This window comes from Moschus berezovskii, chromosome 2 (genome assembly GCF_049115385.1).
Source record: "Moschus berezovskii isolate FMDL1 chromosome 2, NW_MosBer_1.0, whole genome shotgun sequence".
Taxonomy (NCBI): domain Eukaryota; kingdom Metazoa; phylum Chordata; class Mammalia; order Artiodactyla; family Moschidae; genus Moschus; species Moschus berezovskii.
Window position 1 is genome coordinate 50,627,471 of NC_142461.1, and position 24,345 is coordinate 50,651,815.

At 38.6% G+C, this 24,345-nt stretch overlaps 2 protein-coding genes and 1 pseudogene across 3 annotated transcripts in view; 2 read left to right on the plus strand and 1 right to left on the minus strand.

Moving 5' to 3' along the window:
* RFTN2 (raftlin family member 2) overlaps positions 1–3,365 on the plus strand; it is a 65,882-nt gene extending 62,517 nt beyond the window's left edge. For both annotated transcript variants that reach the window (XM_055398969.2, XM_055398970.2), the window contains exon 10: positions 258–3,365. In XM_055398969.2, coding sequence (XP_055254944.1) covers positions 258–530 — 273 coding nt within the window. In that variant the 3' untranslated portion in view covers positions 531–3,365. The remainder of the gene's footprint in view (positions 1–257) is intronic.
* A 9,913-nt stretch (positions 3,366–13,278) lies between these two features.
* MOB4 (MOB family member 4, phocein) overlaps positions 13,279–24,345 on the minus strand; it is a 31,284-nt gene continuing 20,217 nt past the window's right edge. The window contains exons 6-8 of the mRNA XM_055398974.2: positions 17,568–17,647; positions 15,646–15,757; positions 13,279–15,521 (exon numbers count right to left, since the gene is read on the minus strand). Of these exons, the coding sequence (XP_055254949.1) occupies positions 15,390–15,521; positions 15,646–15,757; positions 17,568–17,647 (324 nt within the window). The 3' untranslated portion in view covers positions 13,279–15,389. The remainder of the gene's footprint in view (positions 15,522–15,645; positions 15,758–17,567; positions 17,648–24,345) is intronic.
* On the plus strand, positions 19,247–19,736 carry LOC148778530 (small ribosomal subunit protein uS8 pseudogene; annotated as a pseudogene).

Sequence of the window (24,345 nt, forward strand, 5' to 3'; positions counted from 1 at the left end):
CTCTCTCCTCAGAGGTGTTGTTGAGGGCCCAGACAGGGCCACACAACCAACCTGACAACAAGGAGAATGGTGGGCCAGGAAGTCACAGATGGTTATTAACAGAGAGGAGAGCACACCTTCACCTGCCAGGGGGTGGCCCTGAGCTGGTCTTTGAAGAGGAGCAGGATTTGGAAGAGAAGCAGGCAGAGAGCTAGATCAGAGGGGCAGGACAACACCCAGCCTTTTATTATCCTAGTTGCTAATCTCTTGTGTTTCAGAGGAAAGGCAGCCGGCACGTGAAAAGTGAAGACAGGAGTAAAATCCCAATCAGGAGCGTCAGCTTGGACACAGACCTGTTACAGCCTGCAGAGAGCAGAAGGCCACCTGAGGAGTGCCTACTCTCCCCTTCTAGAGAATGCTGGATGAAGGAGAAGAGGCCAACCCAGCCCAGCAGCTTCTCTGGGTTCAGCAACAGTGACAGCGTCCTGCGGGAACTAGATGATGGACAGTTTGACCAGGAAGACGGAGTAACTCAGGTCACTTGTATGTGAGCAAAGAAGTAAAGCAACAGACATTCAGTAAATGATTATTAAAGTAATTCCCAAGTTACTTTACTGTATTACTTTATCTGCATTTATGGGATACTTTGAATCTTTCCAGACTCAGGCTTTCCTCTAATCTTACCTAAACTTTGGCTCAACCTCCCAGGCAAGGAAGAGTAACCAACATATTTGTAAATTTAGAAGCATGTTTCACAGTTTTCTCAACTAAAACATCTGTCTAAACAGATGCCTCATTAGGATATTAACCGATAATGTACTTCAGTTTCTCATGAATATGCAAAGTATATTTTTCTTACAATTGCTGATAAGACAACTAAATATCTCAATCAGTATTTTTACCTAATTAGAAAATTCTCAGGAAGTTAGAGTCTTACTTAAGCTGAAAATTTTCTCTTTTCCTCTCTCTCATGCACATATAAAGGGCTAATTAATAAAATACCTATTTCCTGAACATAACAATTAATCCAAGTTTTGTCTTTAAGTATGGCATGTATATACAAAGCAAATCCTTGTTAAAATATCCTTGAAAAAAATCAACATTGTACTGATTTATCAAGTGTAAACTTTCTTGCATTTAATAGTCTAGAAATAGAATGAAGCATCATCCCTTAAAATTCAATACGAAAAGAACTCACAATGTCCATGTTTAAAAACCTTAGTAGACAGAATTCTTTTTTTAAAATTGTAAATAGTCTGAAAAGGGAAACACCAACTTTAAATGAAAACGGAAGCATTTTACATCTTGACTGAACTGACCTGAGATGTAAATTATGCTTTTATTTTGATTGCTAAAGCATGAAAAATGTGGAAACCCAGAATTTTCAGTCCTATAGGAGTAAAGACGTGCTCACAACATATGTGATATGTATGGTCACCTATTTGCTCCATCTCTGCTTTTTTTCCTCTGCTAACAGGGGAAACTTTGCCTTGCCAAACCTTTAACAGGTAAAGATTAAAATTTTAAAAAATAGAAGAATTTCATTTTATCTATGAAAGACTTTGAAATGTGGGAAACTTTAAATGAATTACAACTGTGCCATTGATGAGTTCGGCCTCTTATATATTTTTATTAGCATTGGTGTTGACATTATAAGATCATTTGAATAACAAAATGTCATTTGTTATTGGGCTATTGTCTTACTGAACACTAATGCTCATAATATGTTTTATACATATGACAGGTATGTATTACATGTTATCAAATATATGATGTAACTGATCTCCATGAATTGATGGTAAGATTGATGTGCAATTATTTCTCTTCTACAATGCACAAGCATTACCTTTCTATGTATAAAGGAACGTAGAACATTCTGCTCAGTACTATTATGTGGAAATAGCTACTAACATTGTTTGCAGAAATATTTTTGTTTTGACTTTTAGAGAACCTGAGCTCCATATTTAAGAGTTGGTGAATTTTTGGTAAAAATAAATACTGCTGCTGGAGGCCACAAAATGCCATGAGTTATGAAACACAGGTAATAAGTTCAAAAAAATGGAACCATTTTTCCCAAAGGCAGGGTTTACAACAGGCAGAGATTCTGGTATATAGTCTGTCAGTATACAGAAGGAATTTGATGTATTAAAGACAGAGATAGAAATCTATATTGACTAAAGAGAAACTCAGAAATCTTGCTTTTAATTTTTTAAAATTTGCATAAGAATGCTTTCTTTTCATAGTTTGTTTTTAATCTGTTATTTCTTATTTTTTTAAAAAAACCTTTTATTAGAATAGACTTAGTAGTTGTACCCTGAAAGCCTATCTTATAAGCATTTACTCCAGTATTCACCCATAAGTTATGTGACAAATTTGTATGATAGTGAATAAATAATTACCAGGTGGTTCTAGAGCATTATATATAAGTAACTCTATCTTTTAAAAAACAAAAAGTAACAAAACTTGGACTGTGTGTATGCCTAAGGAGTTACATGTGACTAACCTTATAGTCCAGAAAAACATCTATTTCTGCTTCATTGACTATTCCAAAGCCTTTGACTGTGTGGATCGCAATAAACTGTGGAACATTCTGAAAGAGATGGAAATACCAGGCCACCTGACCTGCCTCTTGAGAAACCTGTATGCAGGTCAGGAAGCAACAGTCAGAACTGGACATGGAACAACAGACTGGTTCCAAATAGGAAAAGGAGTACATCAAGGCTGTATATTGCCACCCTGCTTATTTAACTTCTATGCAGAGTACATCATGAGGAACGCTGGGCTGGAAGAAGCACAAGCTGGAATCAAGATTGCCGGGAGAAATATCAATAACCTCAGCTATGCAGATGACACCACCCTCATGGCAGAAAATGAAGAGGAACTCAAAAGCCTCTTGATGAAAGTGAAAGAGGAGAGTGATAAGGTTGGCTTGAAGCTCAACATTCAGAAAACAAAGATCATGGCGTCTGGTCCCATCACTTCATGGGAAATAGATGGGGAAACAGTGGAAACAGTGTCAGACTTTGTTTTTTTGGGCTACAAAATCACTGCAGATGCTGATTGCAGCCATGAAATTAAAAGACGCTTACTCCTTGGAAGGAAAGTTATGACCAACCTAGATAGTATATTAAAAAGTAGAGACATTACTTTGCCAACCAAGGTCCATCTAGTCAAGGCTATGGTTTTTCCCGTGGTCATTTATGGATGTGAGAGTTGGACTGTGAAGAAAGCTGATCACCAAAGAATTGGTGATTTTGAACTGTGGTGCTGGAGAAGACTCTTGAGAGTCCCTTGGACTGCAAGGAGATCCAACCAGTCCATTCTAAAGGAGATCAATCCTGGGTGTTCATTGGAAGGACTGATGCTAAAGCTGAAACTGCAATATTTTCGCCACCTCCTGCGATGAGTTGACTCACTGGAAAAGACTCTGATGCTGGGAAAGGTTGGGGGTGGGAGGAGAAGGGGACGACAGAGAATGAGATGGCTGGATGGCATCACCGACTCGATGGACATGAGTTTGAGTGAACTCCAGGAGTTGGTGATGGACAGGGAGGCCTGGCGTGCTGTGATTCATGGGGTCGCAGAGAGTTGGACACGACGGAGCAACTGAAGTGAACCTTATAGTTATCTGCCAGTTGAACATTCAGTTCTTTTCATAATGCTATGCAATTCCTTAGGGGCTATGGCATGTGATTTTTTAAATGTAAGTTATAATGATGAGAAAGTATGGAGATCATAGATGTTGGCGGGAGGTTTTGCCATTCCCCTTTGGTAGAGCATGTATGCACTTCTGTCTAAGGTTTCCATAGCCACCTGTTCCATCCCATTTGGGTTGAATATCCCCCTGTTATTTCCATGGACAGCATTTAACACCTAATCACCAGAGAAATAGCCACTGAGCTAAGCAGCAGCTCTATCAATGTCACTTAAAGACAACAGAAACATCACTCTCTTTAAGAGACTCAGCGCTTTCAAGGGCCTTGAGACACCCATAGAAGCAGAAGGCAAGCTATGGTAAGTCCATATCACAACTATCTCCAAATTGTTTATTTTACCAGGACCAGGTGTTTATATATTTGACTATAAATGTACCAGATGCATTTCCATTTCTTTCATACTGTAAGAACTCAGGAGCTGTTTCCTTCCTAGCCTTTCCCCACTATCTGGAAATCTCACTACCATTCCTCTGGACTGGAAGTATCATGGCTCTTTCAGCATTATGTTTAAGAAGGGTTTCCTCCTCTCAACTTTTAGGGCCCCAGCAATTCCCTGTGTGGAATGACTAAATTTCAAGTGAGCACTGAAATGGAGTAGGTGTTAACAACGGGGAAAGTCTCTAACCAAGAATGTTAAATCAAAATACACTGGTGGATATGTAGGAAAACAAGCTAAACGCAAACCATCAGAACCATATCTATTTAAATAGTATTTATTAATTGTGGCAATTTATCATTACCTCTGGAGTGAATTTTACTTGTGCAATAGTCCGAAGTTTATAAGGCCAGTTCTGACAGATGATTATACACAAAACAAATATAAGACGACCAGTGGTGAACTTCTTGGTTTTATTTTTGGCTCATATATCTCAGACTTGGAAGCTGAAGAAACCAGCAATCTAGAAATGCTAATGTCACAGACCAAAAAACCCTAAAACAGCTGGGGGAAGTAGAAGATTTGCCTACATGGAAAGAAACTTTGAATTTTTTTTATTTCTTTCAAAGGAAGTTTGACCCTCCAAGTTTCAAACACTCACTGTGCCCTCCCCGTTAATCACTGCTGTGCCTGGCCAGCAGGAGACCTGGCTCTGGGCGGGGTAGCCAAGAACCACCTACGTGGACATCTGGGAAATTTGAAGTCCAGGCTTTCTAGTTTATGTGCTGCCGAAGTGGGCACAGTCCAGGCTTTCTAATGTAAGAATTTCTTTGGTTGGTTACCAAAAAAAAAACAACAACCACAGTTTCAACCCCTTTGTGTCTTAATGGGGATACTAATCCTCAGGGAGAGAACTGTTTTCAACACCTAAAAGTTTCAAAAGTAGAACCACTCCCGGCACTGTAACAGATGGTTAGGCAGCATGTGTTGGGTTGGAGTGGCTTAACCAAATAAGGTTTTGCTTTTCTGTGTAACAAGACCAGAAATCAGCAGACCTGGACTTGAGCAGCATCTTCCTTGGTGTCCCAGGCTCCTCCTGACTTTCCATCCCACCATCCCTGGGGCAGGGTCTCCTTCCTTAACACTATTTCTTGGTTATGAGCACCCTGCCTAACACAATCCTATAAGAAAGAAGTTCCAGGATAGGAAGCAGCAATGCTCAGAAACACATGAGGGAGCATATCAAATGAAGTCTGAGCTTTGGAGCCAGAACGGAATTTAGACCCTGGCCCAGCTTGCTTGTTCCTGTGGACACTGAACTGCTACTTTGAAGTTCAGTTTAAGAAAAGAAAGTGTTGGTCAGGAAGTCATGTCGGACTCTTTGTGACCTCATGGACTATAGCCCACCAAGTTCCTCTGTCCATTGAATTTTCCAGGCAAGAATACTGGAGTGGGTTGCCATTCTCTTCTCCAGGGGAGCACCCCAACCTAGGCATCAAACCCAGATCTCCTGCATTGCAGACAGATTCTTTACCATTTGAGCAGCAGGGAAGCCCTGAAGTTCAGTTTACTCCTGGTAAAATGGGGATGGTAACAAATGAATTTAATTGTATGAGGATTTAGTGCAATGGTGTGGGAAATGTACCACAGTTCCTGACTCCTGGTTAGGTGCTCAATAAGTTGAAAGCAATTCCCCCCCGCCAAAGGTCTAGTTTTAAGTTTGCAAAGTTCTGTTTAGTGTGGTGAACAACCTTATACCTGGGGAAACTCCAAAATAAAGCATCCTTTTTAAAAATTTACTTTTAATTGGAGGATAACTGCTTTACAATATTATGCTGACTTCTGCCATACAACTACATGAATTAGCCATAAGTGTACACATGTTCCCTCCCTGTTGAACCTCCCCCAACCCCCCACCCGATATGAATACAACAGCTAAACATTTAAATGTATTTGTGTGTGGTAAATAAAAAGATTCGTCACGACTTTGCCAAGTATATTAGGTAGCTCACAGGGTCTCCAGAAGGGCCAGAGACCCAAGACCAGATAAGCAGCCAAGAACAAATTATGCTTCGGAAGCCCACACTGCTGTCACCACAGGCACATACGATGTTAAAGGCAGATGTTCTGGATAAAACGTGGAGGAGGGAGGAAATGTTTCAAGAATGTTTTTTAGTTTTTGACATTCAGGCTCTCATCAACGATGAAACCTCCTCCTGGAACAGATTTCCTGTGAGAAGATGCAGGTTTGCTCTCAATAGGCTATCAGAGAAAAAAAGATTGTGGATAAATAGTAATAGAAATAATTAGGTAATTACAGTTGATGGAAATACTGATAGGAAGCAAAGTTTGCTAGGAGAGCATATGACAAACCTAATATATTCAAGGTCAGGGAAGACTTCTCTGAGCAAATAATAGTTGATAATAATATTCTAATAATAGATTGTGTTTGTGTTATAAAATTATAAGCAGATCATTTTAAAAACGAGGACCTGTGAACTTTTCACGGGTCCCCAAAAACATTTGAAGCCTGTTAAAAAAATATATTGTCCCTAAACTATGAAAACTGCAATATTTAAATAGCTGTAAAACATAATACATATCAAACAATTATTTCCTTTCATATTCATAAAAATGTCTTTAATTTTAAATGCAATTTGTAGATTCAGTTCAGTTGCTCAGTCATGTCCGACTCTTTGTGACCCCATTAATTGCAGCACGCCAGGCCTCCCTGTCCATAAAGACAGGCCTCCTGTTCATCAGGACTGCAACTCCTGTGCATCAAGTCGGTGATGCCATCAGCTTTTCTCACTTCCAAGGTATATGAGATGACTGATGAGAAACCACCGCCAATTGTAAAAACTAACCAATCTTTTTTTAAGATTGATTTATCTATTTATTTTTGGCTGAACTGGGTCTTTGTTGCTGTGCTCAGGCTTTGTCTAGTTGCAGTGTGAAGGTTTCTTATTGCAGTGACTTCTGTTGTGGAGCACAGGCTCTAGGCCCCTCAGGCTTCAGTAGTTATGGCACACAGGATCAGTAGTTGCAGCTTGAAGACTCTAGAGCATGGCCTCAGTGGCATATGGGCTTAGCTGCCCCATAACGTGGGATCTTTGGACCAGGGATCAAAACTGTGGTCCATACACTGGCAGTTGGATTCTTAAGAACTGCACCACCAGGTACGACCTGAGCTAAATTTTTAAAATCAATTACAAAAAGCTGCTTAAATTTTTATTTTTAATATAAAAATTATTTTAATATGAAATGGGGATACATTTTAATATATTTGGTGTTATGTGAGGTGGACTCTGGTGCCTACAAAGATCTGAAATTGCAGAGTCAGACACAACTCAGTGACACACAAGGTCTTTGGAAGTTCGGGGCAAAGCATATCAGGAGGATGTAGTAAATGGTAATCTACAGAAACTGGTCTCAAGTTCAACTTTTTCAGAGACTTAAATGAAGCATGTGTGACTGGGAGGCATAAAGAAGTAGATAACATGCAAGAAATAAAAAGAACCAGTGTTGGAGTAAACATTAAGTCTATAGCATGGGGTTCTCAAGGCAAGAATACTGAAGTGGTTTGCCATTCCCTTCTCCAGTGCACCACATTTTGTCAGAACTCTCCACCATGACCCGTCCGTCTTGGGTGGCCCCACACGGCATGGCTCAGTTTCACTGAGTTAGATGAGGCTGTGGTCCATGTGATCAGATTAGTAGTTTTCTGTGACTGTGATTTCAGTCTGTCTGCCCTCTGATGGAGAAGGATAAGAGGCTCATGGAAGCTTCCTGATGGGAGATTGACTGAGGGGGAAACTGGGTCTTGTTCTGATGGGCGGGGCCATGCTCAGTAAATCTTTAATCCAAGTTTCTGTTGATGGGGAGGGCTGTGTTTCCTCCCTGTTGTTTGACCTGAGGCCAAACTATGGTGGAGATAATGAAGACAATGGCGACCTCCTTCGAAAGGTCCCATGCACACACTGTTACACTCAGTGCCCCAAGCCTGCAGCAGGCCACAGCCAACCCACACGTCTCCTGGAGACTCCTGGACACTCACGGGCAAGTCTGGGTCAGTCTCTTGTGGGGTCACTGCTCTTTCTCCTGGGTCCTGGTGCACCAGCTTTTGTTTGTGCCCTGCAAAAATCTGTTTCCTCAGTTCTGTGCAAGCTCTGGCTGCTCTCTGGTGGGGTTAATGGTGACCTCCTCCAAGAGGGCTTGTGCCACACCCAGGTCTGCTGCACCCAGAGCCCCTACGGCAGGCCACTGCTGACCCGCACCTCTGCAGGAGACACCCAGACACAGTTCTGGCTCAGTCTCTGTGGCGTCTCTGGGTCCTGGTGCGCACAAGGTTGGTTTGAGCCCTCTGAGCATCTCTGGCGGGTATGGGGTTTGATTCTAAACACAGTTTCACCCCTTCTACCATCTTGCTGGGGCTTCTTTGCCCTTGGACATGGGGTATCTTTTTTTGGTGGGATCCAACATTCTCCTGCCGATGGTTGTTCAGCAACGAGTTGTAATTCTGGAGTCCTCGCAGAAGATGAACACACGTCCTTCTACTCCGACAGAGGATAAGATGGTTGGATGGCATCACCTACTCTATGGACATGAGTTTGAGTAAGCTCTGGGAGTTGGCGATGGTCAGGGAAGCCTGGTGTGCTGCAGTCCATGGGATCACAGTCAGACACGACTGAGTGACTGAACTGAACTGATAGCATGGAAAACTTCTTAAGATTTACAGTGTAAATTCAAGAGGTAGACTGAAATAAAGGCTCCCTAAGATGATTAGAACTGGACATGGAACAACAGACTGGTTCCAAATAGGAAAAGGAGTGTCAAGGTTGTATACTGTCACCCTGCTTATTTAACTTATATGCAGAGTACATCATGAGGAACGCTGGGCTGGAAGAAGCACAAGCTGGAATCAAGATTGCCAGGAGAAATATCAATAACCTCAGATATGCAGATGACACCACCGTTATGGCAGAAAGTGAAGAGGAACTCAAAGGCCTCTTGATGAAAGTGAAAGAGGAAAGTGAAAAGATTGGCTTGATGCTCAACATTCAGAAAACTAAGATCATGGCATCTGGTCCCATCACTTCATGGGAAATAGATGGGGAAACAGTGGAAACAGTGTCAGACTTTATTTTTGGGCTCCAAAATCACTGCAGATGCTGATTGCAGCCATGAAATTAAAAGACACTTACTCCTTGGAAGGAAAGTTATGACCAACCTAGACAGCATATTAAAAAGCAGAGACATTACTTTGCCAACCAAGGTCCATCTAGTCAAGGCTATGGTTTTTCCAGTGGTCATGTATGGATGTGAGAGTTGGACTGTGAAGAAAGCTGAGCACTGAAGAGTTGATGCTTTTGAACTGTGGTGTTGGAGAAGACTCTTGAGAGTCCCTTGGACTGCAAGGAGATCCAACCAGTCCATCCTACAGGAGATCAGTCCTGGGTGTTCATTGGAAGGACTGATGCTAAAGCTGAAACTCCATACTTTGGCCACCTCATGCGACGAGTTGACTCACTGGAAAAGACTGATGCTGGGAGGGATTGGGGGCGGGAGAAGGGGACGACAGAGAATGAGATGGCTGGATGGCATCACTGACTCAATGGACATGAGTTTGAGTGAACTCCGGGAGTTGGTGATGGACAGGGAGGCCTGGCGTGCTGTGATTCATGGGGTCGCAAAGAGTCGGTCACGACAGCTACTGAAGATGATTACACTGGGCTTCCCTGGTAGATCAGATAGTAAAGAATCTTCCTGCAATTCAGGAGACCTGGGTTTGTTCCCTGGGCTGGGAAGATCCCCTGCAGAAGGAAATGGCTACCCACTCCAGTATTCTTGCCTGGACAATTCCATGGGCAGAGGAGCCTGGTGGGCTACAGTCCATGGGGTCTCAAAGAGTTGGACATGACTAAGCAACTAATACTTTCACACTTTTTTCAAGATGATAACATTATATGGCAAAAGGGACTTTGCAAATATGATTATCTTGAGATGGGGAAATTAGCCTGGGATATCCAGGTGAGCATAATGATGCAATTACAAGTCTCCCTGGAGAGGTGGAGAGAAATAGCACCACAGAAGGCAATGAGATGATGTAAATAGAGACTAGAATGATGGGGCCACAAGCCAAATAATGCCAGCAGCCACCAGCAGCTAAAAGAGGAAAGGAACAGATTTCCCCTGGAGCCTCCAGAAAGAAATGGGGACTTAATTTTAGCCCAGGAAAACTTATTTTGAGCTCCTGACCTCAAGAATTGTAAGAGAATAATAAAGTTGTATTCTTGAAGCCACTAAGTCTGTGGCAATTTACTACAGCAGACACTGAAAACTAATACAATCACTAACATGGTTCTCAACTATCAGAATCCAAGATCTGCATTTGTTTTGTAAAATGTTTAAAAATCTAAAAGCACCAAACATTTTTTAAAAAGTGGTTTAAATATTAATCCAAATCAATGCAAGAACAGTTTCTGTCTATAAATATACACCTGGTTTTAAAATACAATCACATTTTTTAGGGGAGTTAAATAAAAATTTACCCTCAAAAATTAAAAAGATTCTATTGAATTTCTGAAATTGGGTCAAGCGGCTATGTCATTGCTAGTGCAATAATGACTATACCCAGTTTTTCTTCGTCTTGGAGATTGCCTTGTTCCTTTGACTCCCCTCAATCTATTTCTGAGGAAAGTAGGGGAAATAGGAGCATAAAATCCTATCATTCCTACTTCATTTAACTCTTGATTTTTATAACAAGATATTTAAAATGTTTTGTTTTTTTAAAGAAATTAACATTTTCTTTCATTCACTGATAACTAAGGAAAACCAAAAATACTAAAATTAGCAAATGTTTATAAAGATGTAGAAAATTATTTTACATAAAGTATCATGTTAAATGAGAATGTTCCTTTGACATTGTTATACAAAGTCAGAGAAAATCCTATATCTGTGACAAACTACAATTTTTAAGTGAACAAGACTTTCATGAAGTCCATTCAAAACAAAGTGGTAAAGGACTAACGTGGCAGCACAATGGATAGGAATCTGCCTGCCAGTGTAGGGCACACAGGCTCCAACCCTGGTCTGGGAAGATTCCACACGCTGTAGAGCAACTGAGTCCATGTGCCACAACTACTGGGCCTCTGGGCTGCATTACTGACGCCCACATGCCCAAGGGCTGCACACTGCAACTAGATCCAGAGTGCTGCAACTACTGAAATCCGACTGCCCTAGAGCCTGTGCTCTGCAACGAGAAGCTACCACAATGAGAAGCCCAAGCACCTCGATGAAGAGCAGCCCCCACCCACTGCACCTAAAGAAAGCCTATGCACAGCAGCAATGACCCAGTGCAACCAAAAATAAATTTAAAAAATTTTTCAGTGGTAAATACACCATTTATGGAATTCTAAACTGTTTTTACCAAGGTTTATAGCTGAAGTCCAAATCAGGATAAAATGATTTCATTTTAAAATGAGTATTTTACTAATTTTGAATGTTGATGCTATAATTAATCATAGAAACAATATCTGACACAACACAACTGACATACTATCTTCATGGACAGAAGTTCAGGATGTCAGTTGTTATTTCTTTTTTGGAAATTTGTTTTTATGACAATTTAGTATTCTCTTTGCTTAACTAGATTCTCACACTTGATATGAAGTTCTGTGTACTATAAAAAGAAATGTAAATAGAGAAAAAAAATCCAATAAAGTACTATAATTAATTCTTAGCCCACAGAAAATATCCATGCATCCCCAAATATTAAGAGGCTCCTAATCTTTTAGATGAGTAATCTAACCATTTAGTGAATTTACTTGGAAGTTATCTGGTTTTATAGTGTGTCCTACACTAATAATGCCTGCTTTTTCAGAAAATACATTTGGATATTTTGACCATCTCAAATAAATTGCTAAAAGTGTTGTACTAATACATATCCATAGTGTCTGTTTAGTTAACAATCAGCTGTATTCAAAAAATGAGAATCTTTCATGCCTAGCATGGAAGAACCACACCAAGAAACCTTTGTACATTCAAGAAGTATTTAAAAAATAAAAGTATATAAAATGTAGCATTTAACTGTACAATAAAATAGGAAGCCTTTGGGCAAAAATAGAGCAAAGTACCCAGGGAAAAATTAATTAGTTCTATTACAATGATTTTGACATCAGTCACTAAATGTGTTTGAGACTGTAACAGTTCTTGCTAATAATGCAATTAACCATAGATTTAAAATTTTATTCTGATATTAAAAATATTAACTTGTTAAAAATTTAGGGAATCCCCTGGCGGTCCAGTGGTTGGAACGCCATGATTTCACTGCCGAAGATCTGGGTTCAGTCCTCTGAGGACTGAACTAGGATTCCACAGGCCATGTGACACAACCAAACACAAAAATTCATTTTAAATTTAACTGAGAAACTGATTGAGAAATGCAAATTTAATACCTCAAGTCAGAGAAGAAAATGGACACACACAAAAGAACTGCAATACTTATGGGAGCATAAATTATTAAAAATTGGTACAGCATCTGACTACAATGCAGGAAACCCAGGTTCGATCCCTGGGTCAGAAAGATTCCCTGGAGAAGGAAATGGCAACCCACTCCAGTATTCTTGCCTGGAAAATCCCATGGACTGAGAAGCGTGGTAGGCTACGGTCCATGGGGTTGCAAAGAGTTGGACACGACTAAGTGACTTCACTTTCACTTTCTCAGATATTATATGAGAAAAATGATGAGTTGATTATATGGTCAAAATAATTTCATGAAAAGAAAAATTTAATTTTTGGATCTATATTGTATAATTCAAACAGTAAGTGGAGCCTACCTTCTTTATTACACAGAACTGTGAGTTTTCTACTCCCCTCCTCTTAGAACAATTACTTCATAAATCAATGGTTTGCCGGGCTCATCAGTTTTTTCAGTACCACTGAAGTACATACATGAACTTCCCTGGTGGCTCAGACAGTAAAGAATCCACCTACAATGCAGGAGACCTCGGTTTGATCCCCGGGTTGGGGAGATTCCCTGGAGTAGGGCATGGCAACCCACTCCAGTCTTCTTGCTTGGAGAAACCCCATGGACAGAAGAGCCTGGTGGGCCAGAGTTCACGGGGTCATATAGAGTTGGACATGACTGAGTGACTAAGCACAACACAGCACATATACATTTATATTTTCAAAATTCTGTGAACAAAATTTTCAAAATTCTGTGAATTTTTAAAGGAAAAACAGTAATTGTTTCACTTCTGCCTGATCTGATACAGTGACTCAACTTTACAGTGCATGAATATGAATGTCAATATGAATACAAAAGCAAGACTACAAATTGATGTTTTCTTTGGGGTATTTTTTTTTATGATTAATTCCAAACACATAGTACAGGGAAGATGGAATGAGTAAGAAAAAAAAAAACTTTTATTTCCCCATTAACACCAAGTCATATTATTCAAAATGTGTTTCAGAATACTTAGCCAGATCACCAAATTCCAGCCACTGCCTTAGTTCAAATGTTCACTAATAGTCAAGCAACAGAAATCCACTGAGACTTTTATACAGAGAGAAGAGCTTCACTGCTATATATAATTTATTAACTTAGTTTAGTTTCTCGATATTTAGCAAGTTTGTGTAAAAATTACTATTCCCATTGGTTCATAGTCACATTAATATAAATGCATAATTTCAAAGTCAATATTCCTTTCACTGTGAATATAAAACTTCTTAAAGAGAGTGTGGACTGGGACAAAATAATGACTGACTGCTGGGATAGCATTGTTCAAAGCCAAATATACTGGCAGGATCAGAAAGCATAAATATATATACAAACTCTCAGGATGCTACTGTTTTCCACATTTTTGCAATACATACTTATAGTATGGTATGAATTATTTCCTCCAACTTAAAAAAAAAATTACTACATTTTAATCTTCATTTCAAAATAACTCATTCAAATGAAAAAGAAGTTCATTTGTTAATTCTGTTCAAAAGATGGATTTAAATATTTTCTTCACTACATGTACAAATTATTTTTAACCTAAGTGTCTCATTACAACCAGTTTAGCAATAAGACCTCTAGTGCTTTGTTAGAAAACTGCATTCAGTAGGTACGATTGTAAAATCTATGGTTGAACCCTTCTTAAAGACACTGAATTATAACCAAGTCCAAAAAATGTATGAGCATTCAACAATACCTTTGGAACCTGTGAATTACTGCAAAAAAATTTTACATGTCCATATAATTCAAACATAAACTTTATGGAGAAGGGGTGTAAAATAAATACTATAGTATTTTTCAACTCTATTTAAGTGCTGCCTAAATGGTTAGATGTGAAGATTAACATTACTAACACTATTAGTCAAACTATTTCAAAGACTGTTTTCTAAGTAGTGAGAACAATTCTGCAAAGCAAAGATAAGCAAGAGCCTATGCCAATACATTTTTTCCTGTAGTGTAATGTAATTGCTAATATGAGGTATAATCTGTAAGCAATTAATACAAATATAAATAGGTATAAGTCACCACTAAATCAGTCTGGTGAAAAGCTTCTCAGGTAATGTGGTTTGAGGAGGGAGTTAAGGGAAATGGAGAGAAGGGAAGGACAGGGCAGGTTTCCACTGGGAACATCACTTACACTCTTTATCGTTATCACTATCTTGTATGTAACTATCCACTGGTGCAGAAAGGTAAATCCTTTCTAAGTATGCTGGTCTAGAATATACTTTGTGTAGCATAGTAAGATTACTTAAGTATTACTGATGCTTTATTTGCATTTATACTTGGATATACACATGATTATATGTATATCAAAAACTATAAACAGAATTTAAAAACACTTTTATCTCATTTTAGAAAGCTTATTAAGATAGAACTATGTGCTACAGAATTTCCTAGAATATCTAAACTCAGGTATAAAACCAAAGGAAAACATTACTGTCTTTAGTATAAATGGTTTGTGTGAAACCTCAAGCTCACTCATCTTTTTATAGATGTGTTTATTTGATGAGGATTGTGATTCAATGATTGTTTAGCAGCAATTTTACCAAACTCTAAATTCTTTTATTAACAGGCATTATAAACATAATACTAATCTTATTTAAAAACCATGAGTGCCACACCAGTGAATATACAGCTCATGAATAACTTAAAAAGTATTTCCCATTTTAAAAGGCAACACTCAGCATACAAAAACCTATACTAAACAAAGAAGCTATAATATGGATACATGATTGATGTGTCTAAAATGATATATATACAGTACATAATTAATGTTAATTATGTAATCAGTACATTTTTTTCTATATGATTCCCTTCATGCTTCACTTTCCCCAGAAACTGAATTCTGAACTTCTTCTTCTAAAATTGGTACAATCAGGTTATCCTTCGACATCAAATTATATTTCATCACAAATTTAGTAAACCGATGACACAAAAATGTTTCATTCTGTAGAGAGAAAAAAAACTTATTTCAACTTACTACTCAAAACCAAATAAATGACACATATTTCAACATAAATTATTGTCATTTTTATAAGAATGTACCAGGATAACTAGTGAAATATACTTACTTCATATTCATCAAATATCTGCCGGTGATGAAAATAAGCATGTGAAAATATTCTGTAAATCCTACGGCATACTGATCCTAGTTTTGCTACAGATGATTCCTTTATGCTAACCCTAGAAATAGAAAAGAAATCATAGATTCATAGAGCTAGACAGATCTTAGGAACAATATAGTCCAATCTTCTCAATTCACAAGAGCAGAAACTGACACCAGAGAAAATAAGTGACCGGTCCAGTTCACAGTGTCAGTAAGTGGCAAGGGCAAGACCAGAACTCTCCTGGGATAGTTAGTGCTTTTTCTACCTAACCATCAGTTCAGTTCAGTTCAGTTCAGTCGCTCAGTCGTGTCCGACTCTCCGCGACCCCATGAATCACAGCACGCCAGGCCTCCCTGTCCATCACCAACTCCCGGAGTACACTCAAACTCATGTCCACAGAGTCGGTGATGCCATCCAGCCATCTCATTCTCCGTCGTCCCCTTCTCCTCCCGCCCCCAACCTTTCCCAGCATCAGAGTCTTTTCCAGTGAGTCAACTCGTCGCATGAGGTGGCCAAAGTATTGCAGTTTCAGCTTTAGCATCAGTCCCTCCAATGAACATCCAGGATTGATCTCCTTTAGAATGGACTGGTTGGATCTCCTTGCAGTATAAGGGACTCTCAAGAGTCTTCTCCAACACCACAGTTCAAAAGCATCGATTCTTCGGCGATCAGCCTTCTTCACAGTCCAACTCTCACATCCATACATGACCACGGGAAAAACCATTGCCTTGACTATAGTGCCCAAGAAATTCAGAATTATAATTCTGAAACTTTGTTAAAGTTTAACGCAACTAAAACAAACCTTCGCAAAACTTACTAAAAACATGTTTTTGATATTTACACTCTGTCTACTAGAACTAATTAAAACTACTAAAAGGAATTATTTTATTCTATAGAACTCAATTTTTTAATGTGTGTATGAGAAATAAAAACTGCCAATTTGTTTTCTTTTTTTAAATGTATATAGGCTACTAAGGCAAAAACCATTATTTTTTATAAATTTTGTGTCAGCTCTTTGAAGTCAGTGATATTCAGGTGAAACAGTCTCCAAATCTATCCACTCAATAACAAATATCTTAAGAGAATAAATGACTAGTCACAAACCTCACCAATAATATATTACAGTTATACACAGGCTTCCTCCCCGATCTTAAAAATCTAAAAGCAAAGATAAGGACTCTTTCAAAATTTATCAGTCCAACAGAGAACAGACTAAGGGGGAGGAGGATGGGAGAGGGATGGAGTGGGAGTTTGGGAATATCAGATGCAAACTGCTATATATAGAATGGATAAACAATGTGGTCCTACTGTATAGCACAAGGGAACTATATTCAGTATCCTGTGATAAACCACAATGGAAAAGAATATGAAAAAGAATGTGTGTGTATATATATATAAAACAATCACTTCACTGTATAGCAGTAATTAACACAACACTGTAAATCAACTGTACTTCAATTAAAAAGAAAAACACGCTGGAAATACATAGAACATACTTAAGGAAAAAAAAAAAGCAGTCCAACTTAGGAAAGTCTGCTCTTTAACATGCTGTCTATGAGGATGCTCACTCTACCAAAGTGTCAAGTAAGCAAGTGTGTAAATATCCCAACCCTAAAGCTTGAGAGGGAGAGCCCTGGAAAATGACACACAGCAGTAGGAACTACCCATGACTGAACTGGCCAGTGAGCTTTGGGAGCTGAGCCCCGATGCCTTTAATCACAATCTTAATTTCAAAACATGAATAATTCTGGACAAGTCAAATATACAACAGGTAAAAAATAAAGTTTACAGAATACAATGCATTAATGAGCAAACTAGTTTTAGTTTTAAAAACATCAATCTTTAAATCCAAAAAGTTTAATACCACATTTAAAGGTTTTATTTACCTGCTGGGAAAATATTTATTGCTATTCAGAAGACATGCAGCACCATCAAGTGTGTGTCTAGTGTAGTCTATAGCAGGACACTATAAAAGAAAGGATATAAAAATACATAAACAACGAGTTCTACCTCTAAAATTAGGTATATTTATTGCATAGGTGTCTTAATCCAAAATCTCTAAGCATATTCTAAGGAAATGTTCCTTACAATACCAGAATGACTGTAAAATTCAATGTTATGTCAATAAATAAGGCTTTACCCTTCAACTATAATACCCAGCTTATAGTAAATTAAGTGAATTAGTCTCCCAATTTCTCACTCTCAATACTGTACCTAGATGAAAACAACGCTTCCGTCCAGTTAGGAAGAACACTTGATTATCTAATCTAACTCTCTGGTTTTACAAATGAGGAAACTGGTCAGTTTGCAAACGATGCGCAGGATTCTTACCAGATCTTAAAAATCTATGGGAACTCCCTGGCTGTCCAGTAGTTAGGACTCCACACTCTCACTACTGAGGGCCCAGGTTCAATCTCTGGTCAATGTACTAAGATCCCACAAGCTGCACAGTGCAGCCATAAAAAAACAAAATAAAACCAAAAAATCTATATAGGCAAAGATAAGGAATTCCTCAAAACAAGCAGACCAACTTAGGAAAGTCTTGTCTTTAGGCATGCTAAGAGGAGGCTGACTCTGTACTACAGAAATTCAAGTAAACAAGCATGCAAATATCCCAACTCTAAAGGATGAGAAAGAACACCTGAAGAATGATGCACAGCAACAGGGACTAACTAGCCTTGACTTTTGGTCAATGATTTATAATAGATGACATAGATAGGAAGAAGGATTTAGGAACTATAACCCAGATATACTGATTCCTAGAGTCCACTGGTTTATACTTTACCAAGCAGCCCAGCAGCTTTCTTCTTCACAAATACCTCCAAAGATCTGTCTTCTTACATCCTAAAAAGTATGCCTTCCTATGTTGCTGGTATCCTAATTTTAGTCTAGTAGCTCTATAAAAATTTTTCTCCCTGAACCACCTTTGCAATTTAGTATGAAATCTGAAGTTTCTTTACATTTTAACAAACCTGTCTTATTCTATTCCATTTATCACAAAATGAAACTGATTTGTCTCAGCAAATCTATCAAAGGAAAGATAAAACTGCAAAGTAATTATTCTCATTCAGTTCTTCTGAGGGCAGAGAGTGAGAAGCATCAAAAGAAATGAAGATGCAGAGTGAACCAGGGAAGCAAGAAGAAACAAACAAGACTAGAGAAAGAAAGAAAAATGACTCTAATTCTACTCAGTAATTAGAATATTTTTCAAGTGCTGAGAATGAAATTGGTGTTTTAAAAATGCAGTAACTATGCAACACAGCTAAGTATAGTACATGGCAAATACAGGTTCAGTTCAGTTCAGTCGCTCAGTCGTGTCCGACTCTTTGCGACCCCATGAATCACAGCACGCCAGGCCTCCCTGTCCATCACCAACTCCCGGCATTCACTCAAACTCATGTCCATCGAGTCAGTGATGCCATCCAACCATCTCATTCTCTGTCGTCCCCTTCTCCTCCCGCCCCCAATCCTTCCCAGCATCAGTCTTTTCCAGTGAGTCAACTCTTCTCATGAGGTGGCCAAATACAGGTTAATCTAAACCAAAAAAAAACAACAAAGGTACATCCTCTTTCAGCCATCTTTCCGTGCCACCGTAATGGTGTGCATGTATGTCCTGGCTGATGCTCTCCAGAGTATCAACAATATCAAAAAGAGAGGCTAATACCAGGTGCTCCAAAGTCACAGTCAGGATTCTAACTGTGACGATGAACCATGGTTACACTGGAGAATTTGAAATTATTGAGGATAATAGGGCTGGGAAAATTGTGAACCTCACAGGCAGGCTAAATCAGTGTGGAGTGATCAGCCTCAGATTTGATCTGCAACTCAAAGATCTAAAAGAATGGCAGAATAACCTGCACCCATCCCGTCAGTTTGGTTTCACAGTACTGACAACCTTGGCTGGCATCATGGACCATGAAGAAGCAAGACAAAAACACACAGGAGGGAAAATCCTTGGATTCTTTTCCAGTGATGTAATGCATACGAATAAAATACCTCAGGGGGAAAAAATGTACATCCATAGGAATTTTATGGCTAGTAGACTCCCTGCCTAAAACAGTAACAAGAGCAGTATTTACTGAAAAAAATATCTTTATCCATATATATGATTACAAGGTGATCTGGTCAAAGACAAACATCCCAAGTCATTGTAATTCTCATTCATACTGGTCACTTGGATGTACCATTAAGTCAGCATGGAAATACAATGCAAGCTACATATTTAAATATTCTAGTATCCACATTAAATAGGTAAAAAAATTAGGTGAAATTAATTTTAATGATGTATTTTATTTAACTCCATATAGCCAAAATTATCATTTTAACATAATTGATAGAAAAATTGTTAATGAGCTTCTGTGTGGTTTTTTTTTAGGAGTTTAGACTTTATTTGATGAACTCTACAGACCACTGAACAAGACAGGGACAAGATCAGAGGTAGACTTTTCAAAGATTCAAGTGACACCCTGGAGGAGATGTGGATTTAGAATAAGGAAATAAATTAGGAAGCTATTCAGCAGAGGCTGACTTGACTGCTAACGCAGCTTAAATAGCACTGGGAAAAGAGAAAGATTTTATCAACATTCAGAAAACAAAGATCATGGCATCTGGTCCCATCACTTCATGGGAAATAGATGGGAAAACAGTGGAAACAGTGTCAGACTTTATTTTTGGGGGCTCCAAAATCACTGCAGATGCTGACTGCAGCCAAGAAATTAAAAGAGGCTTACTCCTTCGAAGGAAAGTTATGACCAACCTAGATAGTATATTAAAAAACAGAGACATTACTTTGCCAACCAAGGTCCGTCTAGTCAAGGCTATGGTTTTTCCCATGGTCATGTATGGATGTGAAAGGTGGACTGTGAAGAAAGCTGATCGCCGAAGAATTGATGGTTTTGAACTGTGGTGCTGGAGAAGACTCTTAAGAGTCCCTTGGACTGCAAGGACATCCAACCAGTCCATTCTAAAGGAGATCAATCCTGGGTGTTCATTGGAAGGACTGATGCTAAAGCTGAAACTCCAATACTTTGGCCACCTCATGCGACGAGTTGACTCACTGGAAAAGACTCTGATGCTGTGAGTGATTGGGGGCGGGAGGAGATGGGGATGACAGAGAATGAGGTGGCTGGATGGCATCACCGACTCGATGGACATGAGTTTGAGTGAACTCCGGGAGTTGGTGATGGACAGGGAGGCCTGGCGTGCTGTGATTCATGGGGTCGCCAAGAGTCGGACACGACTGAGCGACTGAATTGAACTGATGATAATAGCCAAGGCTTACATAGCACCTACTAAGCTTGGGGCACTGTTTAAAGCCTTCATATGTATTAACTCTATTTATTCTTCACAACAACCCTATAAGGTAGGTTATGTTTCTCACTTCGCGGATGAGAAAACTGAAGCAATGAATTAAGGACTTGGCTAAAGACTCACAGCAGAGTCAAAAGTATAACATGCTGACTCTTGAATATGGTGGACAAAAAGAAAGAAATCTGTTTTCCTGATTCATGAGGATATATGGAAAGGCCCTGAAGAGTCTTAAAATCTGGGTTTTAAGACTGTCCCCACATACATTCCAAGATGACAGGCCACAAGGTAGAATTTCTGTGTTCAGGTCACTACTGCTCCCTTAAGGTCACAAAAAAGTCCAAGTAGTGTATGTGTTTTCTTTCTCCTTTTAGGGGCCTGTTCCCAGGAGAACGGGGTTATATTAAAGTTAAGATATAATTCACATACCACAAAATCTCTTTTAAAGTGTAAAATTCAGTAGTTTTTAGTATATTCACAAAATTGCATAACCATTATCAACTACATTCCATATCATTTTCATCACCCCTAAAAGAAACCCAATAGTAATTAGCAGTCACTTCTCCCTCTCTCTTCCCCTTAATCCTTAACAACTCATCTACCTTCTATCTTCTCTGAAATTACCTATTCTGAATATTTCCTAAAAATGGAATAGAATGTGGACTTTTGTGTCATTCAGCATGTTTTCAAGGCTCACGAATAGTGCAGCATGAATCAGTACTTCATTATTTTCTTAATTCAAAACCTTTTTAGACTTGGCTTTTAATATATACAAAATACTTGAAAATGTTTCTCCCTCTACAGACTTCATTCTTTTTTTAAGGCTAAATAATATTCCATTGTATACATATACCACCTGTTGTTTATTTACTCATCAGTTGATGGAAATTTGGTTGTATCCCTTTTGGATACGGTGATTCATGTGACTGTGAGCTTTATTAGTGCACAAGTATTGTCTGGATCTATGTTTTTCATTTGAATATATACCTAGGAGTAGAACTGGTAAGCCATATAGTAACTCTATACCTGTTATTTTGAGGAACTTTCAAACTGTTTCCAAATCCACTGTCAAACTGTTTACAAATCCATTGTCTATGTATAAGGGTTCCATCTTCTCCACATCCTGGCCAACACTTATTATTTTAGTCATTTCAGCAGGTAAAGTGCATGTCACTGTAGGGGTGGATCTTTTTTCCACTTTGAAAAACCTCTGGTAAAATTTGCCATTTTAACCTTTATTTTTGGCAGTGTCACGTATGGGCATATGGGATCTCAGTTCCTCAACCAGAGATTGAACTCGTGCCCTCTGGAATGGAAGTATGGAGCCCTAACCACTGGACCACCAGGGAATTCCCATTCCATTTTAAACATTTTTAAATGTACAATTCAGTGGCATTAGTTACATTCACTATTGTGCAGCCATCTATACTATCTGTTTTAAACCAAAGGTTTTTCCTCATTCCAAATAGAAACTATAACCATTTAAGTAGTAATCTTCCCACATTCCCAATCCCCAGCCCTGACAACCTCTAATCTACTTTCAGGCTCTATGAATTTGTCCTTTCTAGATATATCATATAAGTGAAATCATACCATAACTATTCTTTTGTGTCTGACTTAGTTCACTTAGCATAACGTCCTTCAGGTTCATTCATGTTATATATAGCATATATCAGAACTTCATTCCCTTTTATGGCTGAATAATATTCCATTGTATGTATTTATATCCATCACATTTTTATTTCTCCATTCTCATGTGGTTTTGATATGCATTTAGCCTAATTACTAATGATGATGAACACCTTTTCATGTATTTACTGACCATTGTATATTTCTTTAGAGAAATATCCATTCAAATCCTTTGCTCATTTTAGGGACTTCCCTGGCAGTCCAGTAGTTAGGACTCCATGCTTTCAATGCCATGGGCAGGGGTTCAATCCCTGGTTGGAAAACTAAGATCCTATAAGCTGCACTGAGCAAGCAGAAAAAAAAAATTCTTTGCTCATTTTAATATTAAGTTGTCTTTTAGTTGTTTCGTAATAGCTCTTTATATATTCTGGACACCAGACCCTTAACAGAGATATAATTTACAAAAATATTTTCTCCAGTTATGTACACTGTCTTTTTACTTTCTTGACAGTGTCCTTTAAAGCACAACCATTTTTATTTTCTATGAAATCTGACTTACATATCTTCTTCCACCACTGAGCTTTTGGTGTCATATCTAAGAAATCACTGCCTAGTCCAAGGTCATGAAAGTTTATACCTATTTTTTCCCCCAAGAGTTTTACAATTTTAGCTTTTACATTTAGGTGTTTGATTTCCATTGTGAGCTAATTTCTGTATACGGTGTGAGGTACAGATCTAAATTCATTATTTTGTATGTAGTTATCCAGTTAACTCTCAATGAGACATTTTACACTGTCCCTTTGTACTAAATATTTGAAATCAGTATGTATTTTATACTTAAAGAACATCTCAATTTAGACTACCCACATTAAGTGCTCCATAGCCACATGTTTTATGGCTACTGTTTCAAACAGCATAACTTTAGATATTTAATTGATTTCTCAATTTTTTCTTTTTCTTTTCTTGTTGGAATTAGAGGAAGAGTTTTGCCTTAATTTAGCTTCCTCCCTCCACCTCCTCCAGTTAATTCTCAATTAACTGATCCTACTCTACATCATATATAACAGCACACATCTGGCAAAATTTGGCCAAAACAGTATGTTACAAATAGTAAGTAATGTGTTCAAACTTTTATAAATTATATATTTACCAAATATATATTTATAATGCTACTGCAAGTAATCACAATCTGCCTATGACTGAAAGGACTAACGGATAATAACAAGTTATAATCACTTCATTGCTTATAATCACTGTTTGTACAGTTAACTCTATTTGCTGCAATGCCTCTCTTTAATTTTGAAGGACCCTGAGTAAATCATCACTGCTGCTGAGTACTCTGCACCTCTTCCACTTCAGAATCTGCCAGTGCTTTTAATTCGTAAAAGCAACTTTCTTAGCTACTAATCTCTGTTGCTATTATTTTCTAACTGCTGCTGCTGCTGCTAAGTCGCTTCAGTCGTGTCCGACTCTGTGCAACCCCATAGACGGAAGCCCACCAGGCTCCCCTGTCCCTGGGATTCTCCAGGCAAGAACACTGGAGTGGGTTGCCATTTCCTTCTCCAATGCATGAAAGTGAAAGTGAAGGCACTCAGTCGTGTCCAACTCTTCCTGACCCCATGGATTGCAGCCTACCAGGCTCCTCCGTCCATGGGATTTTCCAGGCAAGAGTACTGGAGTTGGGTGCCACTGCCTTCTCCGATTTTCTAACTACGTACAGTTATTTCA